The sequence below is a fragment of the Dromiciops gliroides genome, chromosome 2 (assembly GCF_019393635.1).
Source record: "Dromiciops gliroides isolate mDroGli1 chromosome 2, mDroGli1.pri, whole genome shotgun sequence".
Classification (NCBI taxonomy): Eukaryota; Metazoa; Chordata; class Mammalia; order Microbiotheria; family Microbiotheriidae; genus Dromiciops; species Dromiciops gliroides.
Genome location: NC_057862.1, coordinates 651,533,882 through 651,556,269, shown reverse-complemented (window position 1 = coordinate 651,556,269; position 22,388 = coordinate 651,533,882). Strand labels below are relative to the sequence as shown.

General features: G+C 33.5%; 1 protein-coding gene across 9 annotated transcripts in view; it reads right to left on the bottom strand.

Annotated features, from left to right (window-relative positions):
• NFAT5 (nuclear factor of activated T cells 5) overlaps window positions 1-22,388 on the bottom strand; it is a 150,424-nt gene that overhangs the window by 54,402 nt on the left and 73,634 nt on the right. For 3 of the 9 annotated variants that reach the window (XM_043982136.1, XM_043982127.1, XM_043982128.1), the window contains 2 exons: window positions 11,863-12,421; window positions 6,291-6,483 (listed from right to left, as the gene is read on the bottom strand). In XM_043982136.1, the coding sequence (XP_043838071.1) occupies window positions 6,291-6,483; window positions 11,863-12,421 (752 nt within the window). Of the gene's footprint in view, window positions 1-6,290; window positions 6,484-11,862; window positions 12,422-12,885; window positions 12,948-13,677; window positions 13,746-22,388 lie in introns of those variants that run through there. The other 6 variants (XM_043982129.1, XM_043982131.1, XM_043982130.1 and 3 more) reach the window with 5 other exon arrangements.

The window sequence follows — 22,388 nt, the reverse complement described above, 5'->3', positions numbered from 1 at the left end:
ATATTATTCTTACTCTAACAGAAAAAATATAAAAACAAAATTATTAACACTAATAGAATAATTAAATTTCATTTAGGCTTTGGTTTTTAGCAGCTGAAGAATAATTTATGAGTATAAAAATAAAATGAAAACATAACATTATAACATAATAATCAGTATCTGTTGCCTATGTAGTAAGTTTCATCACATAAAAGCCAGTTAGATTTGTAGCAAAAATCTAGTTTTTGGACAAAAAAAAAAATCTATTTATTATAATCCTGTACAACTGTTTCATAAAAGCAGTCACAAAACATGTTAGTAAATGAAAGTTCAAAACACATCCTACAGTGGCATCAGATTCTTCCATAAAGAACAGCATTTATGCCATTTTTAATTCATTTAGTCTTTATGGGAGAATTTTTTTAATCCAATGTGACTGTACAAGTGATGTAGAAGTGTGAGAGGTTCTTTGGGGCAAACCTTTCATTCAAAGAAAATCCAAGTACTTAATCTCATAGGCCCTGTTTTCCAAAGCTTTAAAGGTTTCTGTGGCTTTCCTCTTATCTCTCATTAATGCTTCTAAAATATGAAGTCAAGGTTCCAAAACTCATAACTAATGTCAAGTATAAAGTTTAGGTAATTTGATTCCTCCACGTGTTTTAATCCTATTATATAAAACTTGATGCAAATCTACATTTTGTTTAACACAGAAGTCAAAACAAAAAAGTAATGCTGTTACATTATCTTTAGCTTATGGTCCATTTCAACCTCTGTTTAATTTTCTCTTGTGCTTGGGGTAAAAAAAAAAAAAAGAGTCAGCAAAAATGTCTTAGAATGGTATTTGAATTCCTGAACCATGGCTTAAGATATAGAAATGGCAGGGTCCTGACCAGGTAGGGAGAACACCTGACAAATGGTTTTAAGACTGTCTTTATGTGGACTCTTATGAATCTATTTGGGGGGGGAGGGCAATGGGGGTTAAGTGACTTGCCCCGGGTCACACAGCTAGTGAGTGTCAAGTGTCTGAGGCCGGATTTGAACTCGGGAACTCCTGAATCCAGGGCCGGTGCTTTATCCACTGCGCCACCTAGCTGCCCCCATGAATCTATTTTTACAAGTTCTTAACTGAAAATACTGGGGGAAGAGAAAAACTATCTTCACTACACTAGAGCCATAGAAAGTAGTTACAACACAGGAAAAAAAAATTCAATGGAGAGAAGATCCAAGAAAGGAAACAGTAGTAAAACCCATGGCCTGAAAAATTAATAAACAAGTACACAAAGTTTAGGGAACAAACGAAATCAGCTAGAGATCCTAATGCAAAGAGATCAGGGAAACTTAGTGAGATGAAACATATCTTATTCAAAAGAAAAAGGATGGATAAAAGGGGTCTATTAGGAAGCCATCTTTATGTGAGAAAGTCCAGAGTCTAAAGCATGAGAAGCGAGGTGGAATGGTAACATTTACTGGAGAGAGAAATTGAAGCTATTTTGACAATAGGAATATACTATAGACCAGGGATGTCAAATACACTGCCCACGGGCCATAATCCCAAGTGTAACCTGAACCAAATTAAAATGTAATTGGGAATTATTTAACAAAATAAATAAAAATACAATAGGATATAGATAATGTCAGTATGTGGTTTTCTAAGTCAACATGTGGTCTGCTGGGATCCTTATATATAGGTTAGCTGCCCTGCTGTCTTTCAACATCACTGCTATACATCACCTGGACAGAAAGATAGAAATGGATGAGGAGTCTGAGAAACAGATTGACACACAGACATGATATACTGATGATGGTGAATTTCAACTATCCAGATATCTGCTGAAACATTTTCCTCTGTCCAAAACAGAGAAACCAATAACTTATTAATTTATTTTAATGGTAATTTATTCCTTCAGAAAGTAGAGAAATTAACAAGGGAAATTTTTATGGATTTGATTATTGCTAACAGGCACCCTGGATTTTGGGAGAACAGTTTTCAAAAGGGTCAAAGAAAAAAATAGGCATGATCACATATACTAAAATTTGGGGAGGGGAAGAAGTCAACCCAGGAAAGAGGTGAAATTCTCAAGAATGAAACTGTTAAGACTCAAAGGGAAATAATTAAAGGGGGCATGAAAACCAGACATTTCCTGAAGAGTCTAAGAACTAACCAATCAACTTAAATTTTTAAAAAGACATATAGAGAAGATAGAGGAAATGGCTGGTTAACAAAGGATAAATTAAAAAAAAAAAACCATGACACAGTACTTATGTGTCAGGAATACTAAAGTTCAGAATGAGCTGAGGCTGGGAAAAAAAGTTAATGACAAAATGGCTGCATACACATATTATTTTAAATATATATAAGGAAAAATAGGAGGACTGAAGAAGAGATAGAACTGATATTTCAGGTGGATGGAATGGTGGAAACTAACCAGAAAGATGAACAAGATGCTTAATTCTGTTTTGATTTCCTTTTGTTATGCCAAGTCAAATGATCCTTAGACTAAAAAAGACAGAACAAAAACGGCTAATAAAGAGATGATATCCAAAATCAGTAAGAAGAGTACCCATTTAGCTGCCTTTGATAAATTCAAGTCACCTTGTCCACATGAAGTACATCTTCAAGCACTGAAAGAACTGGAGGATTTGATTGTTGAGTCATTATTAAAAATAATCTGGAAAAAAAACCTATGCAAAACTAGAGAAGAACCGAGAGGTCTACAGAAGGAGAAATGATCTTATTTAAAAAAAAAACAAAACTCTGGCGGGGATGGAGGGGGAAGAGAATAGTGTGTAAGTTATAGTACAGTGAGCAGGACTTTGAATCCTGGGAAAATTCTAGAATGTATTATTAAAGAGATGGTCAGAGAATATTTTGAAAAAGAAGTGTTGATCACAAAGAGCCAGGATGTCTTCAGAAAGAAAAGGTCTTGGCAGACAAAATTTAACATTTTTCGACAGAGCTTCTAAACTGGTAGATCAAAGGAATGCTTTATAGTTTACCTTGATTTGGCAAAGTGTTTGATAAAGTACCATGCTAGTCTCATGTAAAGGAGATGTATGGATGAGTCAATAGTATAAGTAATATATTTAGAACTGGATGAATAGCTAGATTTAAAAAGTTATCAGTGATTTGATAACAGTTTGGAAGATCTCTACTGAAGATACTCAGATGTTTGTGTTTTACCATTTAACATTTTTATCTGACATGAATAAAGATAGATAGATAGAGAATGCATATTTACCAAATTTGCAAATAACATAAGGAAGGATTAGCACACTAGATGAAAATCAGGATTTAATAGTGACTGATCATCAGGATCAATATAATAAAATGGCATTCAATAATATTACACATGGGTTAAATAAATTAACTTCACATATAGAAGACTGGGAAAACATCTTTGTAGCTAATTTCTCTACTAAAGTTTTCATATCCAAATTATACAGGGAATTAATTCAAACATACAAGAACAAGAGACATTTCCCATAGAAAAAAAATGGTCAAAGGATATGAACAGGCAGTTCTCAAAGAAGAGAGTCAATCTATCAACAATCATGTAAAAAATGCTCCAAATTACTAATAAGAGAAATGCACACTCATTCTCATTGGATTGACAAAGAAGGAAAATAACAATTGGCTGGGCTATGGGAAAACAGGAACATTAATGCACTATCGATGGAGAAATAAACTGGTCTAGTTATTCTGAAAAGCAATTTGAAACTATCCTCAAAAAGTCACTAACCCGTGTATACCTTTTCATCCAGTGACATCACTAAAGGTACATCCAAAAGACATCAAAGAAAGAGTTGGAAAAGACCCTTATATACAAAAATATTCATAGCAGCATTTTCTGTTTGTAGTAAAGAACTAGAAAAAACATGGGGGTAAGGGAATAGTTGTGATTCAAGGAATGAATAAACAATTCATAGTATATGAATATAATGGAATATTATTATGCCATAAGAAATGATAAAAAGAAATGGTTTCAGAGAAACCTGGGAAGATTTGTATGAACTGATACAAAGAGGAAAAAACACAGAATCAGAACAATTTATATAATAACATTATAAAAATGAACAACTTTGAAAGACTTAAGAATTCTGAACAACCATGATTCCCATAGCCCTAATGATGAAGGATGTTTCTCATCTACGTTAGACTCATGATAGAGAATGAGACATACATTTTTGTATATAACCAGTGTTGAAATGTGTTTAAATTGTGTATATTTATTAGAAGGGAAGGCTTTTATTGTGATGGGAGACTTCTTAAGGGAAAGGGTAATGACAGTGATGCTAAAGATTAGAAAAGAGCACCAATGAAACACTTTTTTTTTTTTTTTTACCAATGAAACACTTTAAAAATTCAGAAGAGTGAACAAGAGGATTTCAGACACAAGTAGAATGGCTTTCAAACAATGTGATATGAAGTCCAAGATGGAATCTTGGCTTACAGTGAGAGGCATGGCTTCCAAAAATAAGGATGCAATAATCCTGCTGTACTCTGTCATGTCTACTGTATCATGTTCAGTTCTAATTGCCACATTTTAGTAAATTTTTACTTTTTTTGTATCCTCAGCACTTAACACAGTGTCTGATACCTAGTGTTTGATAAATACGAGTGCATTCATACTGATAAGCTAGATTGTCCAGAGAATGGCAACAAGAGTAATGAAGGGCCTCTAATTCTTATCCCATAATGAATGGTTGAATAAGTTGGAAATGTTTGACTGGGAAATATTTGGAAAAGCAAGAGGATCATATGAGGAACATAATAAGCTGTCTTCAACTATTTGCAGGGTATAAAGACTTGCACAGTTTATCTCTAGAATGTAGACACGGGTGCAACAGGGAGAAGTTAAAAATGGGCAAATTTAGGCTTTCTATGAAGGAAAACTTCTCAACAATTACAGTGTACTCCAAATGAAATCGGCTGCCTTGGGAAGTAGTTAATGCCCCTTCACTGTAGGTCTTCAAGCAGAGAACAAATGACAAGATATTGCATAAGTTGTAGTGGGAATTCTTTCAGACAGAGATTGGATTTTATATTCACTTAAGTTTCTTCCAATTCTCAAATTCTAGAAGCCAGGTTTGTCAAATCCTCCATCTTGCATTTTGATAATTTGTTTTGAATCAAGGAAAAATTGCTATTTATTGGCCTTTTAAAACTTTTTTCCAAATGATTCTAAAAATATGGAAGTCATCTATACATTTTACTTAAATGACTACTCAAGATTAGTTTTATGCTGCATTAATTAATAGAGGTGGTATAGAGATCTTTAAAATATTGGGCCAAAGGCAAAAGCAAGTTAAAGGTTAACCCAATAGGATGAAGCTTATCTACTTTGTGCAGCCAACAGAACCAACCATTATATAAATCTATGTTTAACTATTTAAAACCGACTATTAAAATTTTATCATCATCATCATCATCTCCACTCTTCTTTTTCATTAGTATGAACTATAACTGACAATTAGATTTTGAAGAAATTTATCAGTAATGGAAAATATAATTTTGTTTCATGAAGCAAAAATCAGTTTTATTTCTTAATATGAGTTTCCCATCACTTCTTCAAAACTCTCATTTCTCAGGAAAAGGAACTATGGAGATCTAGGAGGGGGAATATAAGGGAAAGAACCAGGAGAATTTCCTTTGGTTTGAAATCTCTTTTCTAAGTTGTGTGCAGCTTGAACAGCCCAAAGTTTTCTGTTAAAATAGTTTGTGTATTATATTTATCAGCAGAAAACTAAAAAATAAAATTAAGGCTCCTGATACCATTTTCAAAAAAAACTAACTTATTATGGTAACTATCAGTTTGTTAGGTAAATTTTTAAAGTCAATTTAGTTCAACAGAGACTGATTAATGACCAATTATTTCAATCAAAAATATTGAGCTAGTTTGTGTTTTAGAAAGACAACTTATTCTGTCCTTGCTCCACCATTCCCCAATCTGCTCTTCACTCCAAACTAAATATCTCCAATTCTTTCAATTGGGTTCTCATATGGTATAGAATAGACGTTCTTTACCATTCTTGTCCTCCCCTGGATACTCTTCAGCTTATCAATGTATTCCTAAAATGTAACACCTCGTAAGACTATGGGAAAGATTCTTACAGAGATTCTGTTGTGCAGTTAGTGGCAACATGTTAGTAGCTTTGTCATACTAAGCTGAATTTTGTTGAGATGATTCAATAATAAAGAGATACTAGTTAGTATTTAAATGTTTAAGCTGAATTTTCGTCTATTAAAAACAATGAAAAAATGATATAATTAAACATGCAGTAAAATCTTAGTGTATGGTCAAATAAAATACCTTTACAGTAGGAAACCCTTGTTGTGTCCTATCTTTCACTGAACCACGGCTGCCCTCAGTCAGATACCTAGCTCTGTGCTGGGTCTCAGGTTGAACCACTATCTTCAGTTCCTTTCCCTCACTTTTAACAGGATACTGTCCACACAACATAGGACTCTTCTTTGCTCCAGCTCCTTTCTGATTTTCCAATGTTCTGAGAAATCAAAGCACAACATCAAAAAAATGTCATAAAAGAATACTCAAGAAGGCCAAATAAGATTAAGGAAGAAAACAGAATAAATGGGCAAGCCAAAGTAGGAACAAATGCTCAGTTTGCTAATAAATAATGTAAATGATTACCTAGAACAACATCCATCTACAAAACACATACATATATGAAATGTTAAGATTTTCAGCAAAAGTCAGATATAATTATATTTTTAAAATCAACAAGTTGGGTAGGGGACAGAATATATGTTTAGAGGTGGGAAGGGAGGGAATAAAGACTGTTTGAAAAGGGGACAGCTTTCAGCATCATTCTCCCTAGTATTTAAATCCAAGTATATTTTAGTTCAAGTACTGTCAAAGACTATATATACTGAAAGTTTTCCCTTTTTTTTGGAGTAGACTTTGAACATATTACCCATGTATTCATATATATTTATATGTTTATAAGCATACACACGTATGTCCCATATGTTTCACATTATTCCATATAATATGTTCTAAGTGTACTACAAAATCATTGGTGTTATTTCCTTGTCAGATTGGCAAAAAAAAAAGTGGATGTTAAAGGAAATCCATAATTATGTCACAACCTTCTGAATGCCATTGTGTGGCTTCTGTTGTGTTTAACAGAAAATTTCTGCAAAGAATCATTATATCCATTTGCTAGTTGTACTCAGAGATAAACTTAAGGCAATCTTTCCCAGATATGTGTTCTCTGAGTGTGGATTTATCTTAGAGATTAGTTTAAATGACTTGATCACAGAAGCAAAAACTCTCAAAGTACAGGTTTCCACAATTGGGGTTTATAGGATAAAGAGTACCCACCAGCTTGTGTTTCAAAAGTTTATTTGTAAATTGAGGGTTTGGAGTTTAGAACACATTTTCTTTGTAGAAACAAAATTTTTAAATAGTGGATAGGCAACCAGCTTTACCTTCAAAATCTGATTCAACCCAAAACATACTTAAATTACCATACACCATACACTTAATAGGAATAGTTAGCATTTATATAGTACTTTAAGGTTTGCAAAGTCCTTTACAAATATTATCTCATTTTAAAATTTTAATTTAATTTAATTTTTTGGTGAGGCAATTGGGGTCAAGTGACTTGCCTAGGGTCACACAGCTAGTAAGTGTCAAGTGTCTGAAGCCGGATTTGAACTCAGGTCCTCCTGACTCCAGGGCCGGTGCTCTATCCACTGCGCCACTTAGCTGCCCCAAATATTCTCTCATTTTAAAGAGGAAAACAGTCTATCACTTGAAATAAAGTGATAGAAAACAATATTGTATAGATGACTTTCATTTAAATATCACAAAATATATTTAAATATATAAAACATGCTTAAAATAGATTCACAAGCCTATATACCCTTAGCATTATTAACCTATCCCTATACCATATGGAAAACCAAGCATTTAACTTTGGACTTTATAGCTTAGTCCCAATTACTAGAGGGAGAAAGGAACAAGAATGGAGATAACCTGAATCCAAAAGGTGAAAGAGGATTAGGTAGTCCTTAGAATGAAGTAGTTTGTTTCTCTGTTCCCTTTTCCAGGAAAGAGAATAAAGAGGTAGGATTAATGAGACTGGTATGAGCCCTGATGGCGAGCCAGGCAATCAGCCAATCCATCAGCCTGCTGGGAAGACAGGCAGGAATCTAAGCATGGAGCAACAATAAAGAAACTAAGTTTCCTGTACCAGCAATATTAGGGAGGTGAAGAGAGGAAGAAACATTTTCATAGGGACCGCAACAACTAACAGAGGACTGACAGGATGACAAGTAGGGTGGGGAGATACACTAGAGAAGCAGGTGAGAGAAAAAGAGCAAGTGAAAGGAAGTTCTTGTGGCTATGAACAAACAGAACTGAAATTTCCATCTAATTTAAAGGAATATATATACATATATATGTATGTATGTATATATATAAGTTGGGGGACTGTTCTGTACCCATTACATCCATTTCAAAGACCTCTATAAGAATAAAGTTTTAAAATAATAGCATGAATCTATAACCTTGTGATATGAAACTTGTTTTTATATTCATTAACTTGGCTAAGAATCAAATTACTCAGTCTGAACGCTACATATGTAATCCCTATCAAAACATTTTATAATCACAGGAAATCTGTTTGTAATAATATTTTCAAATTCATGTATTAAAACCTCATATAAAATCATTAGTGTATCAATTAGCTTAAAAGAAATGTTTTCACTGTCCCTTTCTTTAAACAAATTAGTTTTTGAGACTCGGCTAGTAACTAGAATGAATTTTATTATGATGATGTATCAAAATATTTTTTAATTTAGCACATCTGCTGAATGAACTGACAAAATAGATCAATCAAAGCTGAAAGGATCATGCCAATACAACCCTGATTGATTTGAAAATTTAAATTAAAATAGCTAAATCTTTAAAATTGTCTAAATCCAAGTATACAACTTCTTAAAAATTATTTTACTATTTCAAATCATTCATACAATTTAGAGTACTTTTAAGGAATGATATCTAAACAAAAATAAGGATGATGTGGCAACTGTATGCAAGGTAACTTCTAAATGCCAATCTGAAAAGGAAAATTCACTGCCTTGGCATGGTTTTGATAAAATATTTTAGAGTGGAATTGACTCCTTTGCCTCCGTAATCTATTTTTCAATGAGATTATGTATGAGAATTCTCATTACAAAAAATACCCACACAAAGTAGGCATTACCTCTTGATGATACCATACCCAAAATTCTAGTTAATTTCACAAGGAAGAAAAATGAGGTTAAAGATTTGCAGAACACTTGACAGAACTTGAAAATAATGTGATCCAGCATGACTACATATTTTAAATTTTAACCTCTTGATGCTATCTTACACTTGTTCTTGAATGACTGACAAAAATTTACTACCTGTTCTGTATTAATACACATGCAGTATTTCTATCTTTAAAAAATCTTGCCTAATATACAAGTGCAAAGTCTTCTTTTAAAATGAGTCCCTGTGTTTTGGTCTAATAAATATGTCATATATCATTTTAACTACTGGAAACAATTTTAAACATAGTTTTCTGAAATTATTTTGCCTATATCTAAACAATCGACTTCAAAATTCCTATCTGATTTTTAAAATCATTATATACCCCTGTTTAGCACTTGTCTGGATAGTAGATTTCTAAATTATTAGAATTACATGAATTAAAATAAAATGTTAAGATTTCATATTAAAGAAAATCCCAGAATATCATTATTTCCACTAACATAAGCTCTAATTCTACCTCAAACTTCATAATATGTTTGACATCTAGTGAATAACACGAAAATTTTAGTGTTAGTTCTGTAAAGTAGTTTCAAATACTTAGCTTGATTGATTGTGATAAGCTACTCAAGACCCTTTTCTTATAGGCCTAAAACTATTCTGTCTTTTCCACCTGATTCTGAGGAGTTGACGTTTTAATCCTTTCCTAAAAAGTCTTCTACTTTCCATGTTAGTGTCAATTAGTTTTTTCTTTTGAAAAAATGCTTAGAAAACTCTTGTTTTATGAATTTTTATACAGGAGACTTTCAGTTGACAAACCTCTTTGTATATTCTCTTAGATATCAAATCACATCAAATATATATCTGTTTCAAAGGAAGAAATGCAAGCTATTTGGAGGAAGGTTAATTAGTATCTGTGTGATACTTAGTGTGACTATATCTCCCTATCTGAAAATTTGATTTTGCTTTCCATCTGTTTCCTCAGCAACCATCTTTAGAAAGAAGCTGTTACCTGGTATTTTATCAAAGGCTCTCTTGAACCCCAAATAATCTGTATAATAATAAACACATTTAAATGACTTTGAAATTTTAAGAGGTTTACATAAGTTTCAGAAATCCAGGCTCCTAGGTAAATTTACCACAGTTTTATTCTCTTGTCATGTTCTGCAAATGAAACATTCTAGACTTTTTTTTTATTCTTTTCATGAAAACTTTTCGGAGAAGGGAATTTATTTCTCTTTCTTTTAAAATAATTTTCTTAATCAATATGTGTAGTTAGTTTAAAAATGTATGTATATGTAATATGCAAGTTTATTTGATAACTTTATTCATATAGAATCACAGAGAACCCTTTTTCCCTGCATGGAAGTATAAAGAATAACCATGATAAACAAAGAACATTTAATATATGAGATACATTTTTCTTTTAGGAAGAGCAGGGAAAAGGGAATCTAATGAACACTAAATATGTTCTCCAATATTATATTGGACCTACTTTCCAACTCACCAAAGGCACTTAGGATGTCATCAAACAGTAAAACACTGGAGTTTCTCATTTATCATGACATGTTAAATCTAAAATTGTAATAGCTGATAGGGCCCACCTAAAGAACTTTATCTGAGAAAATATGAAATTTATCTTTCAAAAATAGAAGTAGTAAAAAAAAATAGAAGTAGTTCTAATCCTTAGAATATATTGTAAGCAAAAATAAAAAATAAGTCTAGCTATCAAGTCTCAAAATAGAAGAATTAAAGAAGCCATATGTTTAAAAAGAAAGAAACACCACCATATGCTATAGTGGATGAATATTTTGTAATGCAACTACTGGGATGTATTTAGTGAAAAGTGCGAACTGATAGAAATGAAAGAAAATGCAAATGTACTCCCTCCCAATCCCTCATCCAATTCCCTTCCATACACGCAACCCAGAAGCACAGATAGAAATATGAATAAGGATTTATTTCTGGAAAAAAAAATCAGATACAGAAAAGAATTCACATTAAAACATATTTGGGTCAATCAGTTCATGAGTATATCAAACAAAAACTGAAAAATATGTTAAACTGAGACATCTCAACCAACCACCAACTCCTTTTTCTTTCTCTTCAGAAGAGAAAGACAAAAGTGGCCAGCAATGTGCTGAGAGCCTCATCAAAAAAAAAAAAAAAAGAAAAAAAAAAAAAGAAAAAAGTGAACAAGATACATTGTGGGAAATAATGTACAAAGATCCCAATCTAGCTGTTCATGAAGTTCTTTGGGAATTATTTTAAATAGGGCTGTTATAGGCATAAATTCCTATTGGTAAAAAAATAATTTCTCAGTTCCCTGATATAAATCCATTTAAAACTGAAAAATCATTTCAAAACATTGTGATTTTTCAGCCTATACTGCTTACTAGATTCATTATGGAGTAAGCCTATTTGTTAGAATCCATTAATGTTAATTTTCCTTTAGTAAGTTTTGGTGATTCTAGTTGAGAATTCTCACGGTTTTCAGTTACAAAATTAGCATCTCTAGCTTTATAAATAAACGTGAGCTCAACACTTCAAAAAGTCAAAGGGATGGTTTATTAGCTTTGTTTTGCACAATGGTGATAGAACTTTAAAAAATGTGAATACCAACCCATTTCCTGCTTTTGAGTTGCCTTTGCTGTCCGTGGTAAGCTGGGAAAGCACATAGTGAGGTGCTTTGGCACTGTCAGCATCAAATATATCCATGTTGGATTCTTCACAGTCTCGCCGTTTGACCCCTGGCCTCTGCTTTGGATTTCGTTTTCGTGATTTTCGTGGTACCTCCGTGTTATCATTGTAGGAACTGGTGCTCATGTTACTGAAGTTGGAGGGAGAATCCTCTATCCACATACTGCAGCTCTGCTCAGATTCCAGTCCACAGCCCTCATCCTGGCAGGACATCCGGCTGTTATCCAGCAAGTCCTCAGGTGGCGGCGAGATGTACAGGACTGTGTGCCGCTTCGGTGTTGGCGGATGCTGCTGGACTGTGTTACCGGTTAACTGCTTTTCACTTACCCCTCGGTTACTTACCCCCACGGCTGAGGAGCAGCTCTCCACTTGCATAGCCTTGCTGTCGGTGACTGAGGTAGAATAAATGGTAGGGCTGGAAGAGGTGGTAAAGGAGCTGCAAGCACCGCCCATGGAGGAAGAGGAAGGAGCTGAAGAAGCATCTGCAGTGTACAATTCAAGAGTCAATACACTGTACATGTTTTCACCTATGCTGGCTAGCAGTCCCATTGAAAATGATTTGCGAACTGATTATTTTTCCCCAAAATGAATAGTTGGAATTTGGTAAGTTTTAGAATGTAAATGCTTCAAGCAATACAAGGCCTAAGCAATAAAATGATTTTTAAAGATGCCCAAATAGCATTATTTTATTTGTAATCAATATATATATATATTAACTCTAACTTTAATTTTAAAGTTGTATATAAGCTGCAGAGCAAGAATAAAGATTTTGTTGCCTCAGCTGGACTGATTCTTTAGAATTTAAGTCATTTAAAATAAAAACTTTAACCCCAATGTGAAATGTATGCTTGTAGTCCATATTCAATGCCAATTAAATAATTTATTATAATAAATTTGAAAAAGTGGGACTGTGCTTAGCCACAAAATATTAAAATAAGTTTCTAACCTATGAAGCAGAGAACTACAGGTCATTTTTAATGCAGACACTCCCTGCTTCAGAGGCAAATCCTGGAATAAAAATATGAGAAAATAAATGAGAAAAGAGCTGCTGGTTATTCCAGATATCAATTATAAAATGAGAAATAGGAAAATATATATATATATATATATAAATTAACTGAATTGTAGGAAAATGGAACTGGTACCAGTCATGGTGGTTGGTTGCAGACCAGAAGAACAGGGATGAAAACAATTTGATTTGGAACATGCGGGGCATTCCACGACATGAATAAATTGTAGTACCTTGAATCTCCAGAGGTTGGAAGTGGCAATTTAAAATTACAATCTCTGAAATTAATCAACTCTTTAATAGAGGGTGAAAACCAACATGAAGGACTAATCATTGGGTATATTTTACCTATAAAGTTAGTAATTGTGCCTTGTGCTTAGAAGGCACTCAATAAATATTACATTAAATTATTACTGTCCACTTCCTCTCTCCTTAAAAGGGATGGTGTTATTTCCATTAAGTGAACTCTTTCTGACATGACTAATAGCGAGTTTAATAATTACAAATAAAAAAATTAAGGTAGTAAAATCTCTGGAGAGCAGCAGAATCAAGTCCTATAAAAGGATTTTTGTAAAACCATTATTCTGATCTATTATGCCTTAATAATAAAGATAAAAGGATTCATATTATGAGTAAATAAATGATTTTTTAAAAAACTTGTGGCATTTGGCAGAACAGCTCATTGAAATTTACACTTTAGTTTTTAACAGCATAATTTTTGAGGCAAACCTGTATCTGTCAGAGTAAATTAGAAGTTGTAGTCATTCCTGTAATTTTAGAAGTACTGTAGTATCTTCTATAAGAAACAAAATAGAAAGTTCATGGCCTGAAAAAAAAGAATAGGCAAGACTTATTAGGCCACTGAAATTGTTGTAGAAGTCTAAAATGAATCTTTATCAATATCCAAACAGGCCATATTTTAAATTGGAATGATAAATCTTAATTTTTTTTAATGGGGGAAAGGAAAAATGGATTTGGAATTGTAACATTTACAAGAACTATAAGGAATGATACACTAAACATTAATATTTATATAATCAAAATGAAAGTGCCAATATTCTATTGTTAAGATAATAAAGTATGCATCAGAATGATCGGAAACTAAACAAAAATTATCTACCCCCAAAATAATGTATAGTTGTCGAAGTTCAAGAGCACAATAAATATATCATTGATCAATAAGGTGCTCTACATTCAGCCACATGGAAGATTTTCTTTGCTACCATAAGTTCTAAAGAACCTGGAGCAGTTAGATGATACCAGTTCCATTTTCCAGAGTTTATATCCTCATCAAATGCAGTAGCTGAAATTGGAAGATTCAGTCACTTTAAACTGCATTCCAATTTAAAGAAGAATTTATCCTTTTTGCATCATGCATTAATGCAATGTTTTCTTAGGAAATAAATATTTTAAAAGATTTGTAAAAACTACAAAATCTAGATGCTAATGTCAGTGACAGTTTAGAAGCTGATTTGCAGCTACTTTGTGTTTAAATACAAAGTTCTTCTCTCATCTTTTGAGAAATTTTAACATTAATAAAAAATAGGAAAAAAAGTGTTACCTTGAACATTCCCTTCCATCTGTTCCAACTATTGGCAAAATTGACACTATATTTCTTTTTGTGTCTTCTACACTCTCATTCTCAAGAGAAATACAAGTATGCAGCATGCAGTGTTTGCAAGTGGAACACACAGAGCATGCAGCATGAATGCTGTGGACTTGTATTTCAATAAAGCAGCTTTTCCCCCTTTGTTCTTAACAGTTACACTTAAAACTAACACCATGCACAAGAAAATGCAGAGTATGAAAATCTCAGGGATCCCTGTCCATGACAGACTGAAGTCAGATGTTAAAAGGAAACAATCATGCCTGAAAAAGCAGGCCATGAGGTTTAAGACAAGGAAAAAAAGGTCCATCACTTTACAGAATTTAATATTCAAGATGTGACCTAGATTTCATAATGAATTTAACTTTCTCTTGTCAAGTACAGCACCAGAGAAGTCTTCCTAAGAAAACTCAACAAAAATAATAGAATAATCTTATATGTAAAGTCTGTTCGGGGACAGGTATGCCAAACTGTGATATCATACCCAACATAAATTAATCTATGCACCTTGCTTGGAAACCTAACACACAATAGTTGTTTTTACCTTCAGCTTCCTGGATATACTTATTAAATAAAAGAGTATATTAGCACAAACTATAAAGCTAGAAATACCAACACTATCAGACAACACCAGCAAACATCTTTTAAATTAAGACATAATATGAAAACCTATCCATACTTTTGCCCTTAAAGTTATGTTTTTGCTCATTCCCACCCTCATGTTAAGAGAATACTTGTAAAATTCTTCACACAAAGGTGTCCATTATGTTTTGGTACAGGGAAAGGACATCAACTACATGCATTACTAATGTAAGCGTATGTGGAAGCTAATACTAATGGAACCCAAATATTTGCTATATTGAATTAAATCAAAGTCAGAATGCTATCAATATCTATTTAGGAGATACATCAGAATTATTTTTTGTAATTTAGCACTAGAAGTACTATCTAGACACTACTATATGTTATATTATTTGAAAAGGAAGGGGGGGCAAATATTTAATATTTCCAGGTAACTGTTTAGTATTTTCAGAAAGTACCTTTAGGTTTAGGCTTAGTCTCCTTGCTCCTTAAATTTACTGCGATGAAAAAAAGCAATGTACCTCATACTAGCCTACTTTTTAAAACTTAAAATAATAATCAGTCATAAGAAAATTATTAAAATATTTCTGAACCCTCAGGAATTCCCAACATTCAAATAGGAATACATAATATAGATCTTAAATATCTAGAATATGTTTTCTTATAATTATGTCTAAAAAGTCAATTGTAAAGAATTTCAGCTGGAGGTCTGGAGAACTAAAGAGCTAAAATACAACCCTATACCATTTAGATATTTTACTTTTCCATATGTGATTATTTGAATACTATTTTATGAAGTTTATTAGCAATATTTATTGTTTTTAAGTGAGATTTCATTAGGTTTTTTTGGGGGGGGGTGAGGCAATTGGGGTTAAGTGACTTGCCCAGGGTCACACAGCTAATAAGTGTTAAGTGTCTGAGGTTGGATTTGAACTCAGGTCCTCCAGATTCCAGGGCCGGTGCTCTATCCACTGCACCACCTAGCTGCCCCTGATTTCATTAGTTTTTAACAAACTTATGAATATCTATTTTATCTTTCTTTTGGAAATGACTTAAGATTGCCCATTAAACATGCCTGTACATACTTTTACATATAGACATATTTCAACTGCCAATTTTTTGTTTTGACATTTCTTTTTTTAAATCACAAGAATAAATGACTAATATTTCCATTTCATGACAGATTTTTTAAGCTCAGCAATGGAAAAGGCTAGCAATCTTCATTTGTTAACTAATTTCTTCCAAAGAACAGAATTAAAGTTGAAAGTTAAATATTTTGTCTGTTATTCCCTCATCACCCCCAAAATAGATAAATAAATCTCTACTGATATCTCCCCTTTTATGAGTTTATGTAATCTTCCTCCAAGGGGGTTATTTTCTTTGAATCAAAGGTGATTTATACAGAACAAGTTTATCATTTGTCCCATGGCATTTCCTGTGAACTTGAAGGGCATAAATAACTAAGAATTTCTACTGTTTATACATGGAAATTTCTAATCTTAAAATGGCTTAATCCTAAAATTACAAGGGAGGGCAAGACTCACTATTTACTATTGGGTTCTATTTCCAGACCTATTAATGTAAAACTAATTGGGGCGGCTAGGTGGCGCAGTGGATAAAGCACTGGCCCTGGATTCAGGAGTTCCTGAGTTCAAATCCGGCCTCAGACACTTGACACTTACTGGCTGTGTGACCCTGGGAAAGTCACTTAACCCCCATTGCCCCACAAAAAAAAAATATAAAACTAATTGCACTGCTGGCAAATACATGTTTGTGTCTAAAAACCTAGGTGCTACCTTTAAATTCAAATGTCCTGCCTTTTTAATGAGAGTGAATCTGAGATATTTCTATGAATTAGTTGAATCTTTAGGGTTCAAAATGAAAATACAAAATAATCAGGACATGAGCACTGAAGGGTAAAATTTACTTGAAGCACCTACATAGTATTGTATTTACTATTAGTACTAAATTTGCTCCCCTTCCAACAAATGTGAAAATGAATTTAAAATGGTACATTGGGTACAAATTAACCTAAGTTTTACCCCCTGCCTTGGCTGGAAAAATTCTATTTGAATATTAATAAATGCTATGTGACACAGTGGAGTGAGAAAGACTTGATTCTGAATTCTGCCTCAGACATTCCCTAGCTCTATGACCCTGAGCAAATAAATTAATCTCTCTGTACCTCAGTTTCCTCATCTGTAAGCTGGGGATAATAATAGCACAGAACTCTCAGGATTGTTGTGAAGATCAAATGATTTAACATAGTTGTGTCAAGTGCTTTGCAAACCTTATAACACTACATTAATGCTAGCTATCATAGTAATAACTATTACATTTTCAAAGCCTACCATTATATAATAGATATATGAACAAATCTCTAAACATACTTTATCAGAACTTTTTTTTTTTTAAGATTGCTGCTGGCTATAAAAGAAACTGCCATTTTTTGTGGAACTAATCAGACTCTTTGGAGAAATCTTTTAGAGCCACAAAGATTCTTTAAAGCCCTAAAAGAAAAATCAAATAGCTTTTGATAGGTTTTCAACATATAGCTAAAACTATATCCAGTGTTTCAGGTAAGCCAATAGTGGAAGGAAAGAAGGCAAACCATTAACTGTTCAGAAAGCAATCAGAAAAATAAACAGAAAAATCAACACTGGTAAATTTAGAAACAGTTTCTGGTCCCAAATCCATACTATTTGGTTTTTAGCACTTATAGATTTTGTTTTAACCACACTAGCAGCATCAACTTAAAAACAAGATATCTTGTCAGATAAAAATCACTGGATTACAAAGATATACTTTCAGAATAAAGAAGAAAAATACTCGGAGGAAAATAATTCCAGGTTTCATACTCATGTTGCCAAAAGATTGAGACATGAACAAGAACATACAAAGTGGCTGCAAATCTGCTTTTTTTTTTTTCCAACACCTTCATGCCAACCTGGGTTTATTATTTTTCTTTTTCATATAATATTAATGTAAAGTTTTAAACTTTACCAAAAAGTTTAGTTTCAAATCAATATCAATCCACTATTTAGAAATAAAAAAGAAAGAAAAGTAGGAAGGAAGGAAGAGAGAAAGAAAGAAAGAAAGAAAGAAAAAAAGACTTATGAAGAAGTCTGAAAACGAGACCGACCTATACCCTGGGTGAGATTGGATGGGTTAAGTGTCTCTGGTACTATTTGTCTTCACTATTGACAGACACTGTCACACAACCCACCACACGATGCCTGTCTCTGAATGGCGGAGCTAGAATGCAAGTTAAGTGTATTAATAGAAAAAACAACTAGCATCCCAGCATTATAATATAAGCAATCCAATTTACTTTAAGAAAAATAAAAGATTGTAGGGCTGGTTATTTAATTTACATATATGCTACAAAAACAGTTTCAGTTTTCATCTTTGACATTTACATGCTGAAATGAGCAATATTTTAAATTTATGGTAACATATTTTTAAATTAATCTATTATCAATAGATATTAATATCCAAGTAGATTTAAGAGGGGTAATTTCTTACCTGAAACTTTAGTTACCTCATATTCACCAATACAGACAAATATGTTTATTGATATAAATACAAGCTAATCCATAAGCCAGAATTCTTTTTCATCTAGGTAGACTTTCAGTAATCCTAAAACTACTAAATTAACTAAAACCACCTTAAGTATGTACAGGACCATGAATGAATTAATTGCCTTAAAATACAAATAATATTTTCCTTAGAATGAAAAAAAAAAACCTTTAAATTCCACATACACACACTACCTAAAAAAGTCAGCCACTATAGGGCTTAAAATGACAAACTGATATTATCTGTAAAATATCTGAGAATCTTAACACTATAGAGCCATTTTTACACAATAATTATTATGACAATTCTTTAGCATCTACTCCAGTTCTTGAATTTAAGGTATTGATATATTTTTTTAATTGTTCCATTCTGTTCTTAACATCTTGGGCTCTGTCCAATTCACAAGTGAACCATCTATTTCTTAAAAAGTATACACTATAGCTAAAACACCATGTTACATATTTAACTAGGTTATAAGCTCCATAGTAGTAAATACCCCCCAAATACCTAATACTGTAACCAATAAATTATAACTGATTATGCTACTAAAGGTTGGTTGTGAATCCCTCTTCTGTAAGGAAAGAGGGTGCTATTTAGCTATTGATGAAACACTGAATAACATTCTAGCCTAATATCTAAGATTCAAAAAAAAAAAAAAGACTGACACCTACATAATATAATCTGTTTTAAGTAATTCAAATGTAAAAGAACAGAGATCTATAATTGTTGCCCTTCTAGAGAAACAAATGTACTAAAAAATAATTCTGAATTAAGAAAGATCTAGGGGGGCAGCTAGGTGGTGCAGTGGATAAAGCACCGGCCCTGGATTCAGGAGTACCTGAGTTCAAATCCGGCCTCGGACACTTGACACTTACTAGCTGTGTGACCCTGAGCAAGTCACTTAACCCCCATTGCCCCGCAAAAACCTAACAAAAAAAAAACCAAACCAAAAAAAAAAAAAAAAGATCTAGAACAAATGTTATTACTGACACTGAAATAAGAGAAAAAAAAATCCAAAAGGCTGTATTTCAAGGGGGAAATACTATTTATTAGTCAGTAATACAAAGATTTTAAAAATAAATTCAAAAAGTTCTAACAAATTCATTTAAGTAGTTTAAAAGAAGTATATATCAGATACCAATGCCAATATTCTTGCCAAATGTTAGCACCTCTTTGAATTTCCTACTCATGAAAAATGTGATAAAGGAAGAAAAAACATCACAGGTAAAAATCTTCTGAACCTAATCTGATTTTATTCCTGGGTCTGGCTTAGTTTTTAATAGTGGATCAAATCTTATAGACAATATGATATAGGAAAAAACAACATTGGTCTTTGCATCAAAAGATTTAAGTTCAAATGTGGCTACATGACCTTGGGCAACTTTCCTAAGCTACAGCTGCCTCATGTAAGGAAAATGGTGATAATACTCAAACCATTTACTGTTTTGTTAGGAATATCAATTGACAATGTAAGCTATGAGTTATTCTCCTAACATTTTTTAAAGTAATACTGGCTACAGCTCTAACTAACTAATTAGTTAATTGATTGATAAATAGAGTAGCTAAGTGGCCCAATGGATAGAGCACTGATCTTGGAGTCAGATAAGCTTGTGTTCAAATTCAGTCTCAGATACTTAAGACATTTAACTTGTTTGCCTCAGTTTCCTCAACTGTAAAATGGAAATAATAACAGCACCTGCCTCCCAGGGTTGTAATGAGGATCAAATGAAATAATACCAGTCAAGCATTTAGGACAGTGCCTAGCATGTAGCAGGTACTTAATAATTACCACTTTTGCTCTTATTTTCATGCTAAGGGTAGAGAAAGATCACAAAATTATGCTGCCTGGGTCCACCACAAATTTATGATTCATAAGCTCAACTGAGTCCTCAATGCAGCAAGGCAAACCTTTTATACTTTTCTAATCAATTCACTATCCCACTTAGTACAATAGTTATTCCAAACCTTTTAACCACCTTAAAGCCTCTCACAATCAAATGTAATAACATTTGTAAAGTGCCAGGCACATAAAAGGCACTTAGTAAATGCTTGTTCCCTTCCCCTCTACAATATTCCCTTCCTCCTTCCTCCTAGCTGAGAAACTTACTTCATAGTTCCATGAAAATAACTGAAGCCATTCACCTAGAGCTCCTGCTTCTCTCCTCATCTCAGTTCACTCAGATGTATTCCCTCATTATCTCCTCCTTCACTTGTTTTAAAAGAAGTGGCCTTCTACATGTACCCTTCCTTGATCCTACCCAATCTTCCATTATTTTGAATCTCATGTCTCCTCCATCCTAGAAAAAAACCTTTTATTTGACTGGACTATGCCTGCTAGTTATTATCCTAAGTCTCTCCTTCCTTTCATGACTAAACTCTTTGAGAAAGACATCTACAATTGGTGCCTCCACTTCATATACTCTCTCTATATATATCTGTTCCAAACTCATTATTCAGCTAAAACTTCCCTCTCCAGTTATCAGTGATCTCTTCATTTCCAAATCTAATTGCTTTTTCTTAGTCCTCATCCTTCTCAACTTGTCTGAAGCCTTTGACACTGCTGACTACTCTCTTATGTTGGACAGGCTCTCCTCTCTGACTCTTTATAACATTGCTCTCTCCTGTTTCTCCTCCCATCTGTCTGACTGTTCCTTCTCAGTCTCCTTTGCTGGATCTTCACCCAGGTCATCTCCACTAATTGTAGGTAGCCCACAGGGTTCTGCCTTTAGCCTTCTCTTCTCCTTCTATATTGTTGTATTTGATGAGCTGAGCTCCTTTGGATTCAACTGTAATCTCTATGCAGATGTTTTTATCCACTCCTAGCTTTTCTCCTGTACAGATAGGTGGCACAGGGAATAGGGTACCAGGCCTGGATTCAGGAAGACTCTTCCTGATTCAAATCTGTCCTCAGATACTTAATAGCTGTTTAACCCTATTTGCCTTAGTTTCCTCATCGATAAAATGAGCTGGAGAAGGAAATGGTAAACCACTCCAGTTTCTTTGTCAAGAAAACCTCAAATGGGGTCACAGAGTCAGACTTGACTAAAACAACTGAACAACAGCAGTCTCTCCTGACTTCCAATCTCACATCCCCAACTGCCTATTTGACATCACAAACTAGGTGTCCCATAGACTTCTTATAAATTCAATACATCCAAAACAGAATACATTTTTTCCTTTAAATCCTTCCCTTTACCGAACATCTGTCAGCAAACTGTCAAGAGAATCATTGTTCTTCCAGTCACTCAGACTTGCAATGTAGGCATCATCCATGACTCTTCAGTCATACTCCACAGCCTGTTACCAATTACTGTCATTTCTATATCTCTCCTATATACCCCCCCTCTCTCCATCTACATAGCTGCCACATTGGTACAGGTTCTTATCACCTTATGCCAAACTATCATAAAAGCCAGGTTGATCTCCTTGCTTCAGGTCTCTCCCAACTACAATCCATCCTCTATTCAGCTGTTAAATTGATTTTCCTTAAGAAAAGATCTGACTGGGGCAGCTAGTTGGTGCAGTATATAAAGCACTGGCCCTGGATTCAGGAGTACCTGAGTTCAAATCCGGCCTCAGACACTCGATACTTACTAGCTGTGTGACCTTGGGCAAGTCACTTAACCCCCACTGCCCCCCCAAAAAAAAGAAAAAAAGAAAAAAAAGAAAAGAT